The 22517-nt window shown below is 41.7% G+C and overlaps 2 protein-coding genes across 3 annotated transcripts in view; both read right to left on the reverse strand.

Annotated features, from left to right (window-relative positions):
* kcnip4a (potassium voltage-gated channel interacting protein 4a) overlaps window positions 1–5775 on the reverse strand; it is a 138242-nt gene extending 132467 nt beyond the window's left edge. Inside the window, exon 1 of one of the 2 annotated variants that reach the window (XM_008435799.2) lies at window positions 5539–5775. In XM_008435799.2, coding sequence (XP_008434021.1) covers window positions 5539–5599 — 61 coding nt within the window. In that variant the 5' untranslated portion in view covers window positions 5600–5775. The remainder of the gene's footprint in view (window positions 1–5538) is intronic. The other variant, XM_008435804.2, reaches the window with a different exon arrangement.
* Window positions 5776–12928: 7153 nt separating this feature from the next.
* Window positions 12929–22517, reverse strand: part of adgra3 (adhesion G protein-coupled receptor A3) — a 30364-nt gene continuing 20775 nt past the window's right edge. Inside the window, exons 7-19 of the mRNA XM_008435808.2 lie at window positions 21074–21287; window positions 20831–20995; window positions 19102–19303; window positions 18866–19015; window positions 18197–18355; window positions 17944–18111; window positions 17633–17840; window positions 17333–17541; window positions 17046–17170; window positions 16784–16907; window positions 15863–16008; window positions 15215–15310; window positions 12929–14634 (exon numbers count right to left, since the gene is read on the reverse strand). Coding sequence (XP_008434030.1) covers window positions 13203–14634; window positions 15215–15310; window positions 15863–16008; window positions 16784–16907; window positions 17046–17170; window positions 17333–17541; window positions 17633–17840; window positions 17944–18111; window positions 18197–18355; window positions 18866–19015; window positions 19102–19303; window positions 20831–20995; window positions 21074–21287 — 3398 coding nt within the window. The 3' untranslated portion in view covers window positions 12929–13202. The remainder of the gene's footprint in view (window positions 14635–15214; window positions 15311–15862; window positions 16009–16783; window positions 16908–17045; window positions 17171–17332; window positions 17542–17632; window positions 17841–17943; window positions 18112–18196; window positions 18356–18865; window positions 19016–19101; window positions 19304–20830; window positions 20996–21073; window positions 21288–22517) is intronic.

Here is a 22517-nt window from a genome sequence, read left to right on the forward strand (position 1 = left end):
GGTGTTTTTTTTTCACAGATGTGATCGTCTGCTGGTAGTGTAAAGAAATTGTATTTGAGTTTCATCAGCTGATGCATTTTGCTGCTTTTCTTCTGAGTTATTTTAGACTAACCCTAATTATTAAGACAGACTCATTATGACAGCACATGTTTGTGTGCTCCACATGTCATAATCTCCAGATGGATTCAAAGATATGTTTATTATTGTGTTGTTGGCCATCTATATTAAGCACTGGCATCCAACTTGTAGGACATGGACTTTGGGAGGAACCAGTTTCCAGAAAAGGCTTATGAGCCACCCGCCTACTGGGACGAGACAGACGGACCCTTCAGTTGGCCACTCATGGCTCCACATATGGCCTGCATGATGTTCAGCAATGACACCATTTCATTTCATGAAGCAGTTCTTGGTCAAGTTGTCCTATTGGTTTGAAAACGTAAAAAACTAGGATAATCTACAAACAGATTTTCCTGTCAAAAGGCTAACTCAAAGCCAATTTCAGATTTTTTAATCAATCAATCAATCAAATGTTATTTGTATAGCACATTTGAGCAGCAAGGCATTTCAAGGCGCTGTACGTAATTAAAAAACAAAATAAAAACAACATGTGACATTGAATAAACAGTAAAAAAGAACAGCAGGCTACACTTTTATTGTCTTTTCACAAATAAAACAAAACAAAATCTGCTTCCCAGCAGAAGACCAGCAAATATCAAAGAAATACTTTGAAATAAGATGACAAAGCACCAGTTAGCACTGACAAGTACTTTTTATTCTTGATGAACACAAGTTAGAAAAACCCATTTTAGTTAGAAATAGCTTAGTAGAAGTATAATTTAATATTTAAAATAGACCCATTGACTTATTTACATCAGGGCTCCAGCACCTTTAACATTTACATCCACCTAGTGAGCTGCTTTATAGAATATGAACAATTTATACATTCCTCTAACACAGAGCACCATTTCTCTTATCCACACTTTAAACTACGAAAGACAAAAGAACATGATTTTCAAATGAGTCAGAAATGCATTGATCCAAGAAATTCAGGAATCAGTTACCAGAAAGTAGCTGCTTGTCTAAACTCACACATATTTGAAGTCAGAGCAAAAATCAAAAAGATTAACATTGGAAACTATGAAAAAGAAAGCTGGGTGACAACCCAAGTTTTTCTTGACACTATGAGTATTGAGAAAGATGGCAACAAATCTGGAGAAAAAAAAGACGCTTTTCTGTTAGACCAATCATATTACAACTAATGTAGGTAGCTTGAAATGGAAGGGTATGGACTTTTTTAAACACCAATATCTATATTTTAAGAAATAGCTCTCTAGTTTTAGAGATGCCTATTAGTTAACGGGACAAAAATAAATGGGTAACAATGTGTTATGCTTCCTCTTTTTTCCCCCAAAGTGAATATAGTCCATCTATAGCGTGACCTTGGCAACAGAAAAGAAACACATTTTCAAGCTGCGTCTAAGCATTTCTACTCGGTTGGCACCAACTGTTTGGCACTCTTTACAAAGACGGCAAATAGAGTGGATCTGTGGCATAAACAAGCCAGTGGGTGGAAACAAACATTTGAGAATGTCCACTTTTTTCAGTGTTCACACATCTCAGAGCATTTATAGCAACAAAAATCGCCAAGATGTCTCTCGCAGATCTGTTCTACATCCCAGTCACCCAGCTTGTGTTCATATATTCAGCTCCATGTCTCCCTTTCTTGTCTCCGTGTCCACCCTCTTTACTTTGGACTACTTATTCCCTTATTATTTTCTGGCTTGATTCCCAAGGCAGATGGTCCTTACAAGCAGATGCTCCCCACCCAATCCACATGACAGAACAAACAAAGGCTGGAAGCAAAGCAAACAAAATCTGCTTCCCAGCAGAAGACCAGCAAGTATCAAAAAACACTTTGAAATAAGATGACAAAGCATCTTTAGTGTAAAAGGGACAAGATTAACAACAGAACAGAGAATAATCACTTAATATACAGTAATATGATACAAAAAGTGTAGTGACCATTTGTATTAAGCCCCTTTTATTATGTTACCTGTCACAACAAATCCACTGCAGCCAATTTGCTTCAAAAGTCCCTTAATTAGTCAACAACCTAAAGTGCACCTGTGTGTAATTAAGGTTTATGAAAACATGAATGGAAAAGACACGGGACAGAGGCAGAGGTCCACCATTCAACAGGATAACTACCATAAATGAAGCAGAACCTGGTGCCCATCTCCAGCAGCCATCAGGTGAGACCCAGGGTTCACTCTGGACAGGTCACCAGTTCATCACAGGGCAACACAGAGACACAAAGAACTGAACTATGAACATAGACAATTTAAAGAGATCAATTAACCTTGGTCATGTTTTCTGAAATGCTGGAGGAAGAACCCATGCATGCATAGGGAGAACCTACAAACTCCATGCAGAAAGACCATTCAAACCCAGGACCTTCTTGCAGACTGCACCACTGTGCAGCTCAGTTTGCCAACGCAAACTTTTCAATTAAAGGAGGTTAAAGCCACAAGTCAAGCAGAAATGGAAATATTTATGTGTAAAGAAAGTCACCGATAACAGTTTGCCATGAGAGACAGAACAAAAAGAAAAGGAAATGCCTTCCGAAGATATTATGGAAGTTACGATAACTAAAAGAGCGTTGCACCAAAGAACCAGCTGTTAGGAACAAACCTCATGGCTCAGTAGATCAACAATAATCTTAATAGGTGGTTGTAAAGCATAAAACAAATTCTCCCATTACACCATGTGGGACTTAGTGAAGAGTAAGCGCTAAGGAACTGAGGAATCAGAATGATTTAGAAAAGAAAACGCAAACATCTGCTCATGTTTTTAAACCCCAAGTTTGCAGTGCTCATGATATTCCTCCCACCTAAATTATAAGAAACGCAAACAGAAAATAGAATAAGAGCAAAAAGCAATGTAGGCCATACTACTGGAGGCAAACTTTGTAATAATGACTACAGATATTCAAGGGGACAAAAAGCTTAGATATTCATAAATTCACCCAAAATATATTTAACCACAACAAACGACAAAAGGCAAGATGTCTTCATTTCCTCCAACTCTGTGATCCTACTTGTGCACATTTACAGTCTGGATTGTTTATCCTTTCATGACTAATGCATTAGTTTGCAGAGCTTTACTCCTTAACGGCACTAAGATCTGCGCATGCAATGAGTATTGTTTCTCATTTTTACAACATGTATGGTAATTGCTGGGAACGAAAACTCACAGTTTCCCCAATAATGACTCTGAAAAAGATCTAAGAGCACAAAATAAATGTCAAATCAGGTACAAATGCTGAATCTGTAATTCTTATCTTTAGCACGAGATAATGAGAAGTCAGTTAGGTGAGCAAATAAACATTTTCCTGAGTCAGGCATAATGGGTAGTTAACTACCTTCTGGCTTATGTGAAACAATTGAGGAGCCTGAGGGGAAGCTATGGACTCTAACTGAGCCATCATTTTTCTGAATGAAAGCCAAAGTACTGCAGAGAGGGAAAACCATCAGAGAATTAATGCAAATTATGTGTGCACATATTCAGAAAAAGTACTTTAAAACTCGTTTATATCCAAATAATTTGCTGAGATTAAAAATTATATAAAACATTACAATATAACAATGTTAAAATATGAAACTAGGGTGTTTCATATTTTATACGACATATGTCATTATTGAGTTGCAATAGCAAATATGTGAAACAAACAACGCTCTTTTGCCGTTTAGCGTTGCTTTCGATTATCGTAGAGAAGCACAGCAGTGTTAATATTATAGCTGAATTTTACCTAAAAAGAATGGGTTCTGCTGCTGTGTCGGGTTTTTTTTTTTTTTTTTTTACACATTAATGAGTTTCTGGGACACTGTGGACCCATCTCCTCATTTTATTATGCAAACAAGAGAAAATGCAGACACAGAGATGATGTTTATGAAGCTATGTAAATAAACAGACCCTGTTCTGTCACTTGATTGTGAACTAAAATGAGGCTTTATGAGGATTATAATTTCTTCTAATTCACAATTTTCATTTACGTTTCTATTTCTACTCATATTCCACTTTACTTAAACACGTTCCCTCAATAAAAACTTCAAGATGTGTCTTAAATACAAAGGGACCTAAACATCATTTGTACACAGCTGAGAAATTAATTACTGCAAAACTACAACTGCCATATGATTAGTTGAATTTTTGAAGTAGGATTTTGTGGGGTATTTATTAGCAGTCAGTGTCCTAAATGCAGCAGATCACAGCCTGAGCGCCTTAGTTTAAATCAGGGGTCTCAAACTCCAGTCCTCAAGGGCCGCTGTCCTGCAGCTTTTTAGATGTGCCACAGGTACAAAACACTGGAATGAAATGGCTTAATTACCTCCTCTTTGTGTAGATTCAGGTGTAGTGCAGCAGAGGCACATCTAAAAGTTGTGCCTCTGCTTTTAGAGTCCCTCAAGGGCTACTGTCCTCGAGGGACAGTAGCCCTTGAGGACTGGAGTTTGAGACCCCTGGTTTATTTTATAATATTTTTTTCTGTTGTAAAATAAGCAACTGGATCATGCATCAGTGCTGCAGCGCGATAAAAATACATCTGTAGTATTTTTGCATGAGTTGTAACAAGAATACTACAGTACTACAGCCTATGGTTTCATACAACATACAAAGGTTGTATAACGGCTTGTAAATTCAAGCTGTTACACCTGAATTTTCCCACTGTGGGACAATTTAAGATATTTCTATTCTATTTACAAGAAATACAGGAATTAAGATTTCAATAGATTTTTAACCCATTAAGATTCATCTATAATACCAAATATGGGTCTGCTTAACAGACACATACCATAATATCCTATTTAAGCATACAATTGTGTGAAAAAAATATTATTGTGTAAGCACAATGAGAGTGTTGGCTTCTGTGTGTCGGTGAACCTTTATGGCTCCTCCAATCAAGCTGCTCATGTTGTTGGCGTGTCAACAATATGAGCAGTTATTACTAACAGGTGTAAGTGATAAGTGTTATTACTTACACCTGTGTCCTCCCCGCTTCAACCCAACTCCCAACGAGTTTTTTTTTTTTAAAAGTCAGTTCATGAAGCTTCATAAATTTAACATGCGTCATTGCCTATTTATTTCTTCAGAGAAGGCAAAAGTCCAGACGTGACAAAAACTGATCGAAAAAAAGAAAATAAACCGAAATTTAGGAAGCAAATAAACCTGAGCAGATCATAAACAAATAGGTCAATTCAACATTGCCTGTCAGAAAATTAAAAAAAGTTAACTGATGTTATTAAAAACGTGTACTTTAAATGAGTTTATTAATTCCAATTTTTAAAAAAATTAATTTTCGAAAAAAAAAATAACTTTCCCACAATGAATCTTCTTAAACGAGGCAATATTAAAGTGACTGGTGTCTGACAGGCGTTTATGTCGAACCAGCTGCATGCCTAGAGCCAGCAGACGGATAATAAATTAATAAATAATATCCATAAAAATTGGCAAAGGGGCTGAAACATGCCACATCTGTCCTACCAGTTGATGAAACCGCAGCATCCACACGGGCAGAAACTGTCACCACTCTCTTTGCGTCCATTTCAGAGAGAAGAGGAACTGGTTCCAGTCGAAAATGTTTGGTTTCTAAGCCACGGGAGCTTTAACCAAGCTGAAAGTGAGGGAGCGGATGAGAGACGAGGACTTGCTGCTCGTTCTTAACTCAAGTTTCGTTGAGGGGCGCATGTTCGTGCACGCGGTTCTCTCAGACACGAGCGAGCGTACGCGAGCGCTGGAAGGTGATGACGTTGACGTTGGTCGGACCGTAGACTCGCGTTCTTAGTCAACTCAACTGTGAGTGAAAACGTTGTAAAAACCACTTTAAACCATTACAGGTGCAAGAGAAGTGTGCCTACCAGCTCTCGACATCTAGAAACTCAAAAGTTACTAATTTGCCAGATAGATAAAGCTCAGTCTTGTATGAAGACGTCGATTTTCAAGCATTGTCGCATGTTTTGACTCGATTAACTCATGAATATGAGGGGTCAAAGTGTGGGTCGTGAACCATTTGCAGCTCCTGAACCTGAACTGATTCCGAGTGGCTCCTGGGTCCAGTTCCAAAATGACACAAATTTGACCCGCCAGCACAAATTGGTGCAGATGGAAGCGGAAAAGTGTGTGTTTTTATAGCCAAGTGTTAATTGCAAGTAGCTCCACATATCCACAAAACTTCACTCAAAAGCAGTCTTCAGTCCACCCACATCTACCTTTTATTAGTTTATTAAGCTAGATAAATAAAGCATTCTCAAATAAAGTTACCAAAATTCTGTAACTATTATGAAAAGGCTAAATTTGTTGCCATCTCACCCTCACACCCCATAAATTATGGATAAAAAACAAACAAACAAAAGAACTTTTGATCTGTGAGTGCTTTACTTGATGACCTGTGACAAAAGTTTTGGATCCTCCTGGATTTTGCCACATTGACCAAAATCATCCAAGTACTGGCTAGAATGTCAGACATGTTTTTCTTAAAATAAAAAAAAGGAAATCTAAACATTTTGGGTCCCCTGTTCTCAATTTTCTTAGTCTAGGGTCATTATTTAGTCAATTATATGGAACAAGAACTGACACAGGTCACATCTATTTCTTCCAAATCCCCAACATCTGACAAATAGCTTGTGTTATGCCTATTTTATTTATTTTTTTCAATTTTAAGATTTGTTTGCCTGCATCTTTTTTTGAAAGTAATTGTATCAGTTAAAATATTAAAAATGACAGTTTTGCTTTGCTCTGTTCACAAATGATGTGGAACATCTAAAGGCACTTTTGTATGTGATTTGGGTTGGATACAAAGACAGATCCGATTTTCAAGTGAAAACCGCACATATTGATTCTCTGCTATCCAAGAGCATCATGTAAAATCCAAATAAGATACTGGACATCTGTTGAGCTTTTAATCTAAATATTTAAAAGCTCAAAACATACTTTGTGCTGCCCGCAGCCAGTTTCCAGAAACTTCTGTAATTCTTTTCCATGGCTAAAAGAATTCTGCTTTGAATTTATTTGTTCTTCAGCAATCTTTGGTCACAATGTTCTCCATGCATCACTTTCCCATTCAAGATTTTTTTCTTGAAAGCTGCTACTTGCTGAAACCGTCCTAAGTATCCATTGCAATATATGAAGCACGTGCATATCTTTTGCAGTGTTTGTCTGGCATGCTGCAGGCTGTATTAAACTTTACAATTCCCAAACCGTTTTTCTGAAACCATCAAGGGGGTCTTCTAACTGTGTTTTCATCATGAATCTTTAGAAGCCCTTTCGAGATACCACTAGTTTCGAGGGTTATGTAATTCTGCACCAAACATTTCCTCTGGGTGCCGCCTATCGAAGTGGGGATTCTGCATAACAGTTGCTACGGGTCATGCACAGTCAGTGCTTAGTAATCTCACTTGCTGTTGTTTTTTTTTTCTTGTATACACACACACACACACACACACACAATGTTATAAGCAACAAATTACGTAAGTTCATGGAAAGAAGACTTAACATCTGCTCGAAACGACAAAGAATAAAATGTTACTATAGAAAGACGAGCCTGGCGTGCTTCTTGGTAAATCAGCTGTCAGCTGTTCTAATGATCAGAACGATTTTCATGAACACTTCACATAACCGTCTTGGCAGCCAAAAGCAGCAAATGCAAATGATCGTCTAGCTCCGTCTCCCCAGAGTACCACAAAACAAGAGAGGTTTCCGTCAGACTGCGAAACTTGCTCTGTTCAATTAAACACAGCAGACGGCTTTGGACAAACGGGAAGCTGTTTATTCAGCAGATCCGACTGGAAACGGCTGACGTTTCTAAAATAAAATCATGAAACTGTGGCCTTAGCTTTGTTCTGGCCTTGATGTGCGTTTCAGCCTCTGAAAGTAATTTTTAGACATTTATTTCTGGAACATGCGCTCCCATATGCAGGTAAGAGAATGTGAAGTGTGCCTCTAGAACTCATTTGCCTCATATAATCAGGTGAGGAAAGAAGTATCTTTATTTGCAGACCAATACATTTGGCGATTCAGAATGACCTCGATTAATGCCACAAAAACAAGATGGTCCACAAATAAATAAAGCTCTCGTTGCTGGAATCTTTGACCCTTTGGTATTAAAGAAGGCCATGAAGTGACTTTTTTTTTTTTTTACACTTAAGATTAAACATTTCAGATGAGGAGACCTAATTTAAAGAGACAGCTTTCAGTTTATTAGATGTGTGTCGATGAGAAAGGGACATTATTATCTGCAGCCGTAAATCGTGTTTCTGTTGAGATGGCTACAAATATCTGAGCACCTGCTCAGAAAAATGAAGCCAAACATCTCCAGACAGACTGGCACAGGTAGAATAGTGGCAATAGAAGGACATTAATGAGGACACATGGAGATGAGAGATTAGCAGATGGCGTCATGTCATCATTTCAAGACAGTGTGTGTGTGGGTGTGCGTGCGTGTGTGTATTTGGGTTACACTTGCACTTGAAAGTGAACTTTAATGCAATAAAAACAGCTTACCTATTTAGGTCGAGTGAAAATTTTGGAGGCTATTTTTGTAGCGAAGTGCTTTTTTTAGCCGTCTCACTGTAAACAATTTGCATTTTAAATATCCTGGACTCCACAGTCCTGCATATATTCACAAGCATCATTTTTCATCTAATGACCGCACTAGAAGCAGAAGCCCCGCCTGCGAGATCACCAAATGATCACCAAATGAGCATCTATTCCCGTCCTCAGCTGTGACGGTGTCCTACGTTTAATCATGATGTATTTGGGCTTGCACAAGGTCTCTGCAGTGCATTTAATGAGGAGACGGCGCCGATATTAGCATGAATAACTTTGATTCATCACAGAGCACAGATAGAATAGGCTTTCATAAAGCCAAAATGGCTTTATGAAAAGTTTCCGGGGAAAAAAAAAAAAAAAGTTCCGGCATTAGATTGGAGGAAAGGCCATGGTAAGGTGATTTTACGGTCAGGCATGACTGATGATAGGAGGAGACGTGATTTACAGCCGAAGCCTGGAAGATTCCATTACTCAACGTGGCACTTACAGACAGCTTTCCTGCTAATAAGTCCTTCTGACGAATTAATCAGCCTGAATGGAATCAGACAAGACGGTTAAGGTATTAATCTCATAAGAGCTCACAGCTGAGAGCGATCATAGCAGCCATTTATACTGTCGTAATGCAGGGAACGTCCTCCACAAGTAAAGTCACGGTAAAAAGAAAGCACGCCGATTCACTTCTAAGGTTTTTACACGTCAAGGCATAAACTACCAGGTTATAAAATGATTAAATTATAACTTGGATTTTGTTTTGTCGGAGGAGATGCGACAAAATTAAATCAACCAAAAATGTTTTTTGGCAGTTTTGGCCGCCCATTAGTCTGCGAGGGGTTTGATGTTTTGAAGTCCATCAATCTGCAGTGAGAGGGATTATTCACAAGTATGAAACATGAAATCGACATTGATCGGAAATCATTGTGAAGGTGAACTGGTCAAAGGAACTGCAAAGCAGCAAACAAACTACCTCTCCTTAGTGGTGGAAAGGTAGTGAATGGGCTCATTTTTGCAGTCATTAAGTCGAACACAAGCTCCAAACTTGGCTGAATCTGGATCATGCAATTAGTGAAAATACAGAACCAAAAAAAAATTAACACTGGTTTGGTTTATTGCTGCTCTTATAGTTTTTCCCCTATAAGAAACTGAGTCACAAAGATAAATGTGTATTTTTGTACAGCTGAGGCTAGATTTAATTTTTTGTAGAATCCGTTTAAAGCCATATAACCCTCCATATATGCAAAGTCAGATTTAAAAGAGATGGACTTTCTTTAAAAAGTTATGGTTAAAGGTTGTCTTTATCCCACTCAACTGTCAATGAAAGGCAACAAACAACTTTTGAGAAGCGCCTTTGATACAAACACAATAGAGTATGAGCTGGGAAATGTCCCATTTCTGAATAACTTGATTCCATTACATTCTCCTTAGCGCCACCATTAGAAAAATAACTTAGAAACAATGTTACTGTCTGAATGCTCGAATATATTTGGTCACTTCTCCTGGGTCTATTTCTGGAGAAAACCAAAAGCAGCTTTTCACCACAATCGCCTCACATGCACTGTCGAACACAAACTGGGACGATTCTGATTTATCCATCTCTGAAAAATGAAGCATGCTTATTTCCTCCCTTTAAATGCTTCCACCCCTCATGAGGAAGACGGTGTGAAAAATTGTATTTCACAATGCTTTCCTCCTCACTTTAAGGCATACAAATCCAGTTTGAAGTCGGATATTACCACGTGCTTTAAGTTTTGTGGTTAAATGTTTGAAAAAGCCTTTGCCTAATTTGCAAATAAACCCTCCCCGTCTGAAAACTCAGCAATTATCTCAGCAGACGGTCGCTTAAAAGTCCGCAAACATTGAAAGCTAATTAAAAGCTTTACTCCATATGTCAGTTCTGTAAGCTTTACTTTCTCTCCCTCGTTAACACAGATGAAACTAAATATAGCGGGTATGTCCTGGAGACAAACAGCTCCCCACAGTTACAATCTGCAGCGTGAGATTCATGTTCTTCCTTGCAGAGGTTTATTTCTACATCAAAGACACATGTTGCCTCCAGACATCATGACCAGAATGCAGGTAACTGTATTCATCTCAGTGCCTTCAAAAAAAAAAAAAAATTACAAGTTTGTTGAAATTCAACTTCTTCACAAACCAATTTTCCCCACTAATCCCAGAATTCCAAGTGATTATTTTATCAGATGATCTCATCAAGGTCTTTCACTACTTTTAGGCACAAAAGCCTCCAGGTTGTCACGGCCTCTTTACTGTCAGGCTTTGGACAAACGCAACAGATGGTGGAGCGTCAGACTCCTGGCAGTAATTTGAAGAACGCTCCTTGATGCCCAGAGGGAATCAACGAGGCCGTCACTAACCAAGGCGTCAACTGCGCTTTCCATAATTCAAAAGTCTTATTATGGCGTGTCGCGTCCAGGATGGCTGGGCGATAAATCTTTGCCAGGGTGAAATATGTGTTTTATTAATGTTTCGTTGATGAAAAATTGAAGCCACAGGAGCCGTGACGTGTTTGCGAGTCTGCTGTGACTAAAATCAGCAGTGGTGGCTGATCAGGTGAAGGTCATCAGCCTGACCTTTGAGTCTGAGGCTAGGAGGTTGATGAGAATTTGGTCAAAAGTAAGAACATGTCTAGACATTTAGGGAGTCTTTTAGATCTAGTCAAGTTTTTCCGACAAGGTGGAAGTCATCTTTGGGTGATCCATCAGCCGAGAAATTAGTATTTCTTTCACGAACTAAAAACATTAAGGAATTTTGGCAGTTCCGTTTTCTTTACGCCGATATGTTCAGTCTTGGACAATGTCTCTCACCCTCCCATGCATGAAACTGTTGCAGAACTGGTACATCCTGTGTGCACAAACTGGCATCATCAAAGATCCCTCCTCCCAGCTGCTGCTAGGATCACCACTGCTCCCAACTTAACTCTTCACATATCTGCTGTTATTTGCAGTCCCCCCCCCATTTTTCTAGCCTTTTGGTTTTTAAGCACAAATATACATAAACATTTTGTATGTTTTTCCTAAACGGTCCTACTCATCCTGGTCTTGTATTGTGCATCTGCCCTTACTCTTATTGATATTTTTGCCTTCATGTGAATCTTCCACTTGCCTGGTACCTGAACTTTCCCACTAATGGACAATAAAGACTATATCTTGATTTTGTTCTATTCTATAGAATTTCCACAACAGAACACGCAGTAAATAATGTTTTTACCAGTCCTGTCAATCTTGTTTTAGTGCAATTACATTTGTAGTCTCATTAAATATTTGGTGGCCAATCAAAAGACCAAAAAGTTTTTCCGTTTTTAGTTTCACCAAAAATTGAAAAGGCACAATTGGCATTTACCAACAAAAATAAGAAAAACAACCAGTTTAGCTGAGTTTTACAAACTTCACTGATTGACAAGCACTTGAGTTTCAGCATTTTCCAGTTTCGATCAGCAAAAGCCTTGGTGGTCATTACCCGGGTCATGTGAGAGAGACAGTTTGATTCACAAGGCTGCCACCATGACATTGGCCAACAGGTGGTCGGCCCTCCCTCTGTTTAGGACAGCCAGAACAAATACAGCTGACCTCAAGTGGGGTTGAAAATCAAGTCAGCTCAAGGGTCTCCTGTCAGAAAAAACAACTGGTTTAGCTGAAATGATGCCACAGGTTGTTAATCACTCCACCCTGGAAAACAAAACCGTTCAAATAAATCCTGAAAATCATAAAACCGATGGCATTCATCCCTTAAATTTATGCATTCAACCATCTGACCAGAACCGGCTATAGCCAGCGTGAAATTTAAATTAGCTGCTGTTGGAACAGTAAATCGGGAACACGACGCTCCCACGGCAAAAAGTGACGCCGATTCCTGTCAAATGCTCTGCTGTGTCTCATTCGAGTGAGCGGGACCCGGGTTCAGCAGCCCTCCTGCTGCTGCGGAGGGCACTTGGAATGAGCTGCAGGAGAAGGAAGACGGCTCGTCTCTCATTATCTCCTCTTTTCCCTGCAGCCTTTCCCTGCCCCAGAGAGTCAGCTGTCAATCACATCCTGGGAGGAAATGAAGTCGACTGGAGCCCAGGACGCGCAGCGATCTCATCGGCTCCGTCAGCAGGCAGGGAGAAAACACCTACGGATGGCCAACGTCGCTGCTGGTCGCAATTAAAGTGCTGCATCACTGCGGAGACGGGAACCCGAGGCCACCTGAAGGTCAGCGAAGGAACCCAATTACCAGCCTGTCATGTCCTGATGGGAGGAAAGCAGAAGAACTCCGAGGCCCAGAGGGACAAAAGATGAATGTTTGTGATGTTGCAGGAATAAAAAATAAAAAAAACTTTTAAATAGGTAAATGAAACCGTTTTATTACTAATCCTGGAAGCAAAAAGTATGAGGGGAAAGGCATACAGAACTCTCAAATTAACAGTGTTGGATTAAAAGTTATAAAAAAATAAAACATTTACAAAAGCATATCTACAAGGACAGCTCAGTGGCAGCTTTCCTGCTAATTTCCAATATTTTTTTCTGGAATAAAAAAGTCAACATAGAGATATTTCACAGTTTCAAGGCATGAGGGTTTTATTTATTCAGTCCTCAGGAGGGAAACTGTTGCTACACAGTAGTTTCATGTTTCCACAGACCTGTCTTTATGCAGGCGCCGTCACCGTTCACTAAAGGCACCGCTTGTCCGTTTTTTTTGAGCGTGCCGCCGTTCTGAGTGACCAGGTTGAGTCCGTACCACTTGCTGCTTTGGTTTTCTGGTTCGGAGCTGCCCGGCGGCGGCACAGCGTCTTTACTGGCAGCTGGTGACCCGGCGGGTGCCGCTTGCTCTGCCTCTATGCTCACGGTGGTCCCGTTCTCGAGCAGAGCGCCGCTTCCTTTCTCCGAGAAGCGGGAGCGGCGCGGCAGGCTGGCGCTGTCGCTGCTGTCCTGCTGCAGCTGGCTCTGATGACGCTCCCTGTAGGCCATGTACGCCGCACGGCGACTGTTGCGCGCCGCCATGTCGTAGTAGTGGTGCCGCCTGCTGGGGGCGCTCTGCACGCTGCCCTCCACGCTGGTGGGCACGTCGTAGGCGTACTCTCGCAGCACAGTCAGCCGGCTCGCCCTGTGCGCTCGCGCTCTGTTCTTCTGATGTCTGCTCGTGCTTCCGTTAGCTGCCGGATTGCTAATGTTGCTCAAAGGGCGGAACTGCACCTCCACCGGTGCGACGTGCATTTTAATTTCATTGTCCAACGAATGCTCGGTCAGGCTGTTGTCCAGAACAGCCGTGCCGTTGGCTGTCGCCGGGGCTGAGGCTGCCTTGCACTGAGCCGCCTCTGCGTGCAGGTTGGTCAGCTTGCTGCCGTGGCCGGAGTTGCGAACGCTCGGGGCGCTCCTGTTGGTGTACGAAGAATCCACGCTGCTGTGGCCGCATTTTGCCGACTCGCCGTCGGCCTTCTCGGCCGTCGCCGTCGACATCACGGCGATGCCCGTCTGAGGCAGAAGGACCTCCTCCTGCGCAGAGTACGCCCGCCTTCCAGAGCAACACACCTGCAACCAGAACCGCCTCATGTCCTGTCTGTTGACGCAGTGGTGCGCCACCATGAACGCCCCGAGCGCCAGCGCGGTCAACCCGAAGAGGCAGGTGAACGCCATGTCGAAAGGGTGATCCTGCGATACCGCCATGGCGCCGAACACCCACAGGCCTGAATACAGACCTAAAGCCCCCACTGCGCCAATCAGCTGTGCGGTGAAGGTGTGCTCGTTCTCCAGGGCCGTGAGGGGCACGGCGTGTGGGGCCGACGCCACCGAGGATGACGCCTCATTCGGCTGGAGCTGCGCGGTGAGGGGGAGGGAGAGGCTGCCGGGACCCTCGGGCGTGGCCTCGCTGCCGGCTGAAGCCAGATGTTGCTGCTCTTCGCTGGACTCCTTCAGCTCATAGCGCCGCTCGGGGTGTCGGCGCACCTGCAGCAGGATGCTGAGGAAGTACATGCAGTCCACGAAGACGATGAACCCAGCTGGTCCGTAGAAAGCCCCGATGCTCGGCTCCCAGGCCATCCAGCAACTACAAGGGAAGAAGACCGGCAGGACTTAGACACCTGTCAATTTCTTTTATTATTATCTAAATACAGAGTGCACATCAAATGAACAAGTTGCCAAAGAAAGTCCAAACTTCAGATCTTACAAATAATTTAAGTGGTTTTTTTGGGGGGGTTTTCTATGCAAGTTTTGCCTCCAACTCTTTGCAGGTAATATCCTGTCAAGTTTAATGACAAGAGCTGAAAATCTTTTGCACGCAAGAAATTAATTAAACTCTAAAGACTCCAGGACAGATTTCTCAATTAGTCAGCCATGGTGCCTGATCGGAACAGCTGCCACAACAGGGAGCAGCGGTGTGTTGCCTGGATGCACATATCATTAACGGGACTCCATAATCGGAACTTTGGGGAATAACGTTCTCCCTCGTATAAAAATCTGCATTATTCTCAAAAACAATGCAGTCGTGGCTATCCTAATAATAGACCTCTAGAGGAGTTGTGGTTTGAAGCGCTTCCTTACCAAATGCTGATGTCCAGATTTAATGGCACCATTTCCATAAGTGCAAGCTGGGAATTGTTAATTGCAGTGTGTGAGATCCTACTCACTTTGGTGAATATCTTTGGCTGCCGTAGTTTTTTATGTTCGCTGCCGCAGTGATTCCACAGACAATGATGGGTATTCCTCCACCGATTAGGTAGAACCTGGAAAATGAAGCAAAAAAAATATTCATATTTCAGTGTTTGGATTTTCATAACAAGTCAGTTATGTTTCAACCCTTTACTAACAAACCAGACAGCATATTGCAGTTATACAAGTTACACTTGTATAAATGCAGTTGGATTACTAAACACATACCCAGGATTTCTGCACAAGACTCAAATCTAAAATTCTTGGCAAATATTCTTCCAAAATGTACATATAAAGGAAAATATTCTCACTGAACCTGTACAGAGGTTTCAGATTTCAACAAAGAACCTGAAATAAACATCAATGAGGAAAAAAATGATGGCTGGATAGACGTACGTATATCTATCCAAATATGAACAGATGGATTAAAACTTATACGGATGAATGGATGGAATCCACAAATTGAATGGTTGAATCAAAATATGAATGAATAGACCGACATGGGAAAGGGGAAGAGAGTCTGAAAAACAAAATGTTTTTCCAGAACACGAAAATAGTGAAATTCCAGACTTTCCCATCCCGCCCAGTAACTCTGCTTTCATCGTTCACAGGAGTTGGAAACAAACCTGAGCATCGGTCGTGGGGGTGGCGGCGGCTCGTCCAGCTCCTCGTAGCGTTTGGCTTTGCGCGTGAGTTGCTTGTAAATGTTGCGTGCCGTCACGCCCACCCACAGGGCGGTCGCCAGAGTGGAGTAGTGCAACAGAATACCCACCTGGAAGAGATTAGGCTGCAATGTCATGTATGGGCAAAGCAGTTCAGTGAATTTATGACATCACAGTAAATTCTAACAATCAGTGCTTGAACCCTAAATAGAGACAGCAGAATAAGCTCACAATAAAAATTTGAGTGAAATCCAACATTTAAGTTGAGTTTATTTATTCAGCACAACTTTTATAAGCAATTCAAACCGGCAGAGACAAAAAAACAAAAAAAAAAAAACAAAAACATGTTTAAGTCAGGCAGATTTGTATAGATTTACATTATGTCAATAAAATGTGACAAGAAAATGACTAATGGCCAAAACTTGCCCTTTTCTTCATTGGATCTCTGATTCAAAACCTGACCAAACAGAAAAGGTTCAGACGCCTTAAGCTGATGGGTTATTAGTAACAAAGAACTGCTAATAAATACTCTTTGACAAATCTAAAATAAAAACGGAGGAGCCCAGTGAATGCAGGGTACATCAGCTGTATGAATTTTCCTAAACAGTCTGCTCCGTTTCATTTTTAGGAGAACATATATGATTTTTGAGACACACTTTGAAAAGGGTTAGAGAGATGTAGGCTCACCTCAAGCCAAGAAAACTCATCTCTTACTGAATTCCTCATGTTTCATAAGATCAGTTATCTTAGCCAGCGGCATTTTTTTTCCCTCCCAGAAAACATCTAAATCCCTGGTTCTTTTATGACTGTCGAGCACGAAGCTTGAAAGAGGAACACCTGAGAGTTGGAGTCTGAAGTGCGGGGGGAAGGACGATTCCCACTTACTGCTTGGCAGACGCTGGCGTATCGTGTCTGATTGATGCCGCCTACAAAAACCCCACAGGTGAGCGCCATGTGAAAGCAGAGGTTGACCAGCATGTGCCAAAACTTGCGACTCACACGAACAGATCTGCGGAAAAAAAAGCAACCCCAGAAGCTTCCAGTTTTATATGCTCTGAATGTTTGCACATTTTTTCACATTACACCACTATTTCTAAGCATTTTTGCACAACTAAACTAACCATTACAAACTTATTTTGGTGTTTACCTGTAATGGTAGATGTAACTGATGATGATTGTGAACAGGCAGAGGAGGAGGATGACACTTGTAGCGTAAATGACTGGATGTAACGGCTGGATGCTTGGAGAGAACTGTTCGACGGTGTTCAAGTCCTAAAACAGAAGAATATGAATATCATTCACAATGTGTATGAACCCTAGAGGCTATTCTAGCTCAACTACTAATGGCCACTAGAGGGCGAGACAATTATATAAAATATGAGTGACTCTGCTCCTTTTAAACATTTAAAACGACATGGGGGTAGCTCCACCTACCATGAGCAGACCATAGTTGCCCAGAGAGTTGCAGGACATGGTGGTGAAGTTGTCGTGGTTCTCCAGGATGCGGCAGCCCTCGCTCCTCCACCCTCCCTGATCCCCAGCCAAGCTGAAATTCCAGCGGGCGGAGACGGCGTCGGAGCCGCGAGCGAAGCGCCGCAGGGTGATGTTGATGGGGGTCTTCAGGGAACGTAGAGCGACACCGTCTGATGGCGGAGAGATTTACGGGGTCAAAATTGTCTGTTTTAGATTATGCGTGATTGTAAACTTCCCCAAAACTGCATATGCAGGACTTGCCCATCTTTGCCATGATGACAGGTGTGGCCACACTCCTCTTCCTCCCTCCATCAGCCAGAAGGGAGGTGTTCCCGGTGGAGGGGAAGAACTTGCCGTTGCGGAAGCCGAGCAGATAGAGCTTGTAAACGTTATCGTCCGTCTGTCCCGGAGTAGCAGCCTGACTGAAGAGAGACTGCGGGAGTTGCAGCGAAGCCTCCACTACGGTGCTCTGTTTGGACACAAACAGATTTTACAGAACGCGCCCCATCCTGGCCGTCTAGGACAACTGACTGGACACACAAACACTGTGGACATTTCTGCTGGAAGCTGACCTTGTAGAGGACGGAGGCGAAGGAGCCGGTGGTGTTGCATTTGAACGTGAGCTGGCGGTCGTGGCCCGGCAGCCGCTCCGGGCTGGGCCTCTGGAACAGCATGCAGGTCATGCCGTTCCAGTCGTTGGCCCTGACCGTGTGGGCCTCCAGCGCGATGTTGGGGGACGTCTGAGAGGACGACAGGAAAAACTAAATGCTCGTCTCCGTCAACAAAAACCCGGTGAACGTTTTAGTGCTCGTTAGTGAGGCCGACCAGGGAGAAAGCCTGCGCCGTGGCCAGGCGGTAGACGGATATTTTCTGCAGGCATGCGATGATGCGGCTGCATGCCATGGCTTCACGCTGGGCCATCCACAGCACTCTCTCGTCGGCCAGCATCAGGTTGCTGGCCATGTTGACCATCACCTCACCCAGCTGGGAAAGTGAAGAGGAGAAACCATAAATCTCAACAAGAACACAGTCAAACCTTTTCATTGTGACACAATCCGTTCAAATAGTTCTACATTATCAAAATGCTCCAGTACAATCAACTCCCTTCAGAAGTCAACTAACAGGTAAATAGAGTCCATTTTCTTTCCCACAGCATTATCATCCACAACAACTGTTTGAAGATACTTGGATGACAGGAGTTATAACGAGATTTATTTTCCATTTGGGATAAAGTATTTTTAAATTGTCCAATAAGATTGAGGCTAAGCTGTTGTTTACTTTCACTTCATATTTATGTGCTACCATTTCAAATGTCTAAAAGATCCTGAGATGAAAAAGTTCTCAAGAGACTGCATTTCAAAACTACGTGTCAAAACGGGTTTGACGTCAAAAAGCCTAACCAACTTACAAAGAAGAAGCTTTTCAGTGTTTTTGACCTCTAGCTGACTTAAAGCCAACAGCTGCTTTGATCAAATCTCGTCATCTTCAACTTACGTCTTTAAACTTCTCCACAAACTTGCCAAACTTCTCAATCATTTCAGCCATGAAGATGATGTCCATCTTGTCTGACAGGTTGGCAGCATCGATTGTGTACACCAACAGGCTTTGAGCTTTGATTACAACATTGGTCTCGTTTAGAGGCATCTGTCAGAAACACAAGAAGAAAGTGGATTCAATGTGTAGACAAAAAAAACAGAAAAGGGAAAGAAAAGTAACAGCAGGATACAAACCTGGTTGATGACGTAGAGACCCCTGGTGACCTCTTTTTGAAACTGACACTGGGAGTAGTCGCCCTCCGTCCACTGCCCCTCGGGGCTGCAGTGACGCCACGTCTGTCGTTCTTCGCTCGGGACGCCTGAATAAGCGCGTGCGCTGGACGTCGGCGAGTTGCAGGGAAGGTAGGCTTTGATTCCTGCCAGAGTGCGGGGCCACCTGGATAAATTAGACTCCAGTCAAACTTATCTGGGGAACGTTTTCAATTTCCTCTTTCTAACCCTCATTTAAATCACATTTTACCGTGTGCATCATTTTTACATTCAGCCACCAGGTGGCACTGCTGGCAAAGCAACAAAGACACATTGATAGAGCAACATGTCTATGCTTTGATATAAATGCTTTCAACTGTATTTTGAACTCGACTCGACTATTAAACTTGAACCTCGATTAATCAGTTATTTTTTTCTTTGCAGTAAATTCTTATTGTTCTGGGCTGTCAATGAATCACCTGAACAGTTCCCATCCAAGATGAATGACTACAACAGACACCTTTAATCATATTTATTGCATTTCCTCATGTTTTTATTAATTTAACTTTGGGCATTTTGATTAAATTAGACCACCATGTTCACAGATCTACAGATTTGGGACCAATTACATTTATTTAATATTCTTTGAAACACACTCTGTGGTCCTGATCACTTTGAATACAGATTAAAATTCCAAAACCTGATCTAGAACCCAAAGGAAGAGAAATTAATCTTTGTGCTTTCTGTAACCATGAGTCAATGGGTTGGACAATAATTAGGAAAATCAGAGATTAATAAAAACATAAAAAGAAAAGTGTCTTTAAAATAACACTCGTTTTTCTCTGCTCCAAACTCATCAAGGATTGGAAAGTGATAGAAGCCACTTCTATAAGTTTTGTGTTTAATACGACTCTGAAAGTCTCACCTTTACTCCTCCAAACATTCTTCCTGTTGTTATGGACACTCGGGTTAATCTTTGCCTCATCTGACCATAACACTGAGCTCCAGAAGGGCTTTGCCAGATCCATGTGGGAAACTAAATGTTTGAGTCAAGATTGAAGATGCTGCTTTTTAAACGAGACGTTTTTAATTTAAAACTGACTTTGTTGGGGACAGAGGAACTACAGTTTACAGAAGAGCTGTGTGGTTGTTGGGTTGCTACCAAACATCCTAACCAATGTCTTTTCAGGGGTTGGCTGTTTGTCTCCACGCCCTTTGCCAAGTGGTCATGTTTCTGAATAACTTGTACTTCAATCTAAAGTTGTTTAGCTCAAAGATTTTCCCCCATCTGTGCAAATCTACAATTTTCCATCTTAGTTCTTCATTGAGCTCCTTTGACTTTCACATTGATCTTAGCATTAGCCAGTTCCATGAGTGAGTTTCATGCTGGTAAAATGTCAAATTAAAGGACGCACGGATAGCACAACTTATCAAAAATACGTATTTTTGATACAGTCCTGGTTGTCCTGTTCGATTTTTTTTTCTAAAAGTGTTGTTTCTAAAAACAAGTTATCAAAAACTTATTTTTGATAAGTTTGGTCCGATGATGACCCAATGATTGCTTGATTCATAACTGAAGCTGTAAATTGTATAATCATTTCTCCCTAAAATGTAACAGCTCAAATAATTCAGTAAAAGCTACAAAACTGTATTGGACAGATAATGGCATCTTTGTAGTTCAACATTAAATTCAGCGTGACTTTTCCATATCTACCTGAACTCTCCTTTGTTGTTGGAGATGCGTTCAGGAGCGCAGTACTTGGCAGAACTTTGCAGCACTACAATGTGCACAGTCCTGGTTGTGTTCCCCCGACTGGTCCGGACCCGACACTCCCAATTCCCAGTGAATCCGGGCTGGATGTTCGAGATGGTTAAGGCACTGATTGGAAAAATGGGAACGGAAATTAGAAGTTCATTTGACGTACGAATGCTTGGCAGACGTGGACGTGAGTCTTACCTGGCGATGAGGGAACAGTTCTGCACGACGCGTTTCTCTATGAAAATGCCCTGAGTGGCATCTGGCTTGACCATGCGGCCGTTCTGGTACCAGAGGACCTGCATGTCCTCGGCCACGAGGGAAGCTTGACACTCGAACGGCAGACTGTCCCCCTGGAAGACCACCTGACGCTGGGACGGAGTTAGCTGGAAGGAGGGCAGCTCCAGCGGAGCATCTGGAAAGAAGCAAGGAGCCAGCTAGTAAATCAGTGTGATTTTTAAAGGCTTTCCACACATTTTTCACATCAACATAGCAGACGATTCCAGGCTCTTTTTTAAAAGCATAAATGTAAAAGTTCACTATAAATTTACAGCAGATTCTTGCTGCATACGTGGAAAATGTAAGAGAGGGAGGAACGGTCGGACAAATGTGAAAACATCTAGGGCTGGAAAACGCCAAAAATAAAAATACTTTCACAGTAAATTTTCTTAGTTTAGGCAAACAAAAGACAAAAAGAATGAAATGAAAATGAAGCTGAATTTGTGTGCATTTCAAAGCTACTTATAATTCATGTCAGGAAACGAGTTCCTTGTAAATCTGTGTCATGTGTTTTATAATCCCAGAAGGAGGCGAGAGCCAAACTGATAAGACATGAGCAGGTACAAACAAAGGCAGTGCCGGCCGGGGCAGGCTGCGTCTTATCTGACTTGTCATTGCATAAGACCTGCTTCCACAAACACACACAGCGCACCAGTTTGACAACAAAATCTGTGCCAATTAAACTGAGGAAATTACAAGGGTCATAACCAAAGTTTATTAAAAACTGCATTTAAACTGTTCATAAGGTTGTTAGACATCTAAGACCGCAGCCCTAAAGACCCTACATAAATCTTTCATATTAATGTTTGTCATGACCCCTGATGGCAAAGACAAAAAGGCTTTTGATGCCAAGAAAAAACAAAAGGCACTCATGGATTGGCTGCTTTTAAAACAAAAGCCAATAGCATGTCAAGGAACAATGCAACTTAATATTTTCCCCCCAAAATTTGGAGTTTAGATCCAGAGAAAAATCTGCCAACAGGTGAATCCACAAATATTTGGGCTACATTGTACACCGTTTGGTCTGCCATCATCATGCTTACATTTCAGAGGCCATGGTAAATTTAAAAGAAGTTAAAGTCCTTTGGAAAGCATAAATACAAAATGTACCCATTAATTACCAATGGAAAGACAATTCATGTAATTGATGAGACTGAGAAAAGTCAAGAGTGGGATGGAAAATATTTGTATAGAAAAAAAAAAAAAAAAAACTTGAAAAACACCTGGAAAATATTTGAACCAAATTCTGTATTTGTATTTATGCCACACTGTGTAAATCTTGTACATATAATAATGTGGAGTTTTGCATTTCAGTTTTGACCAGGCCAATGTGTGATCATTTTAACAGAAAAGTCTGATTTTGAGC

Source organism: Poecilia reticulata, linkage group LG18 (assembly GCF_000633615.1).
Source record: "Poecilia reticulata strain Guanapo linkage group LG18, Guppy_female_1.0+MT, whole genome shotgun sequence".
Taxonomy (NCBI): domain Eukaryota; kingdom Metazoa; phylum Chordata; class Actinopteri; order Cyprinodontiformes; family Poeciliidae; genus Poecilia; species Poecilia reticulata.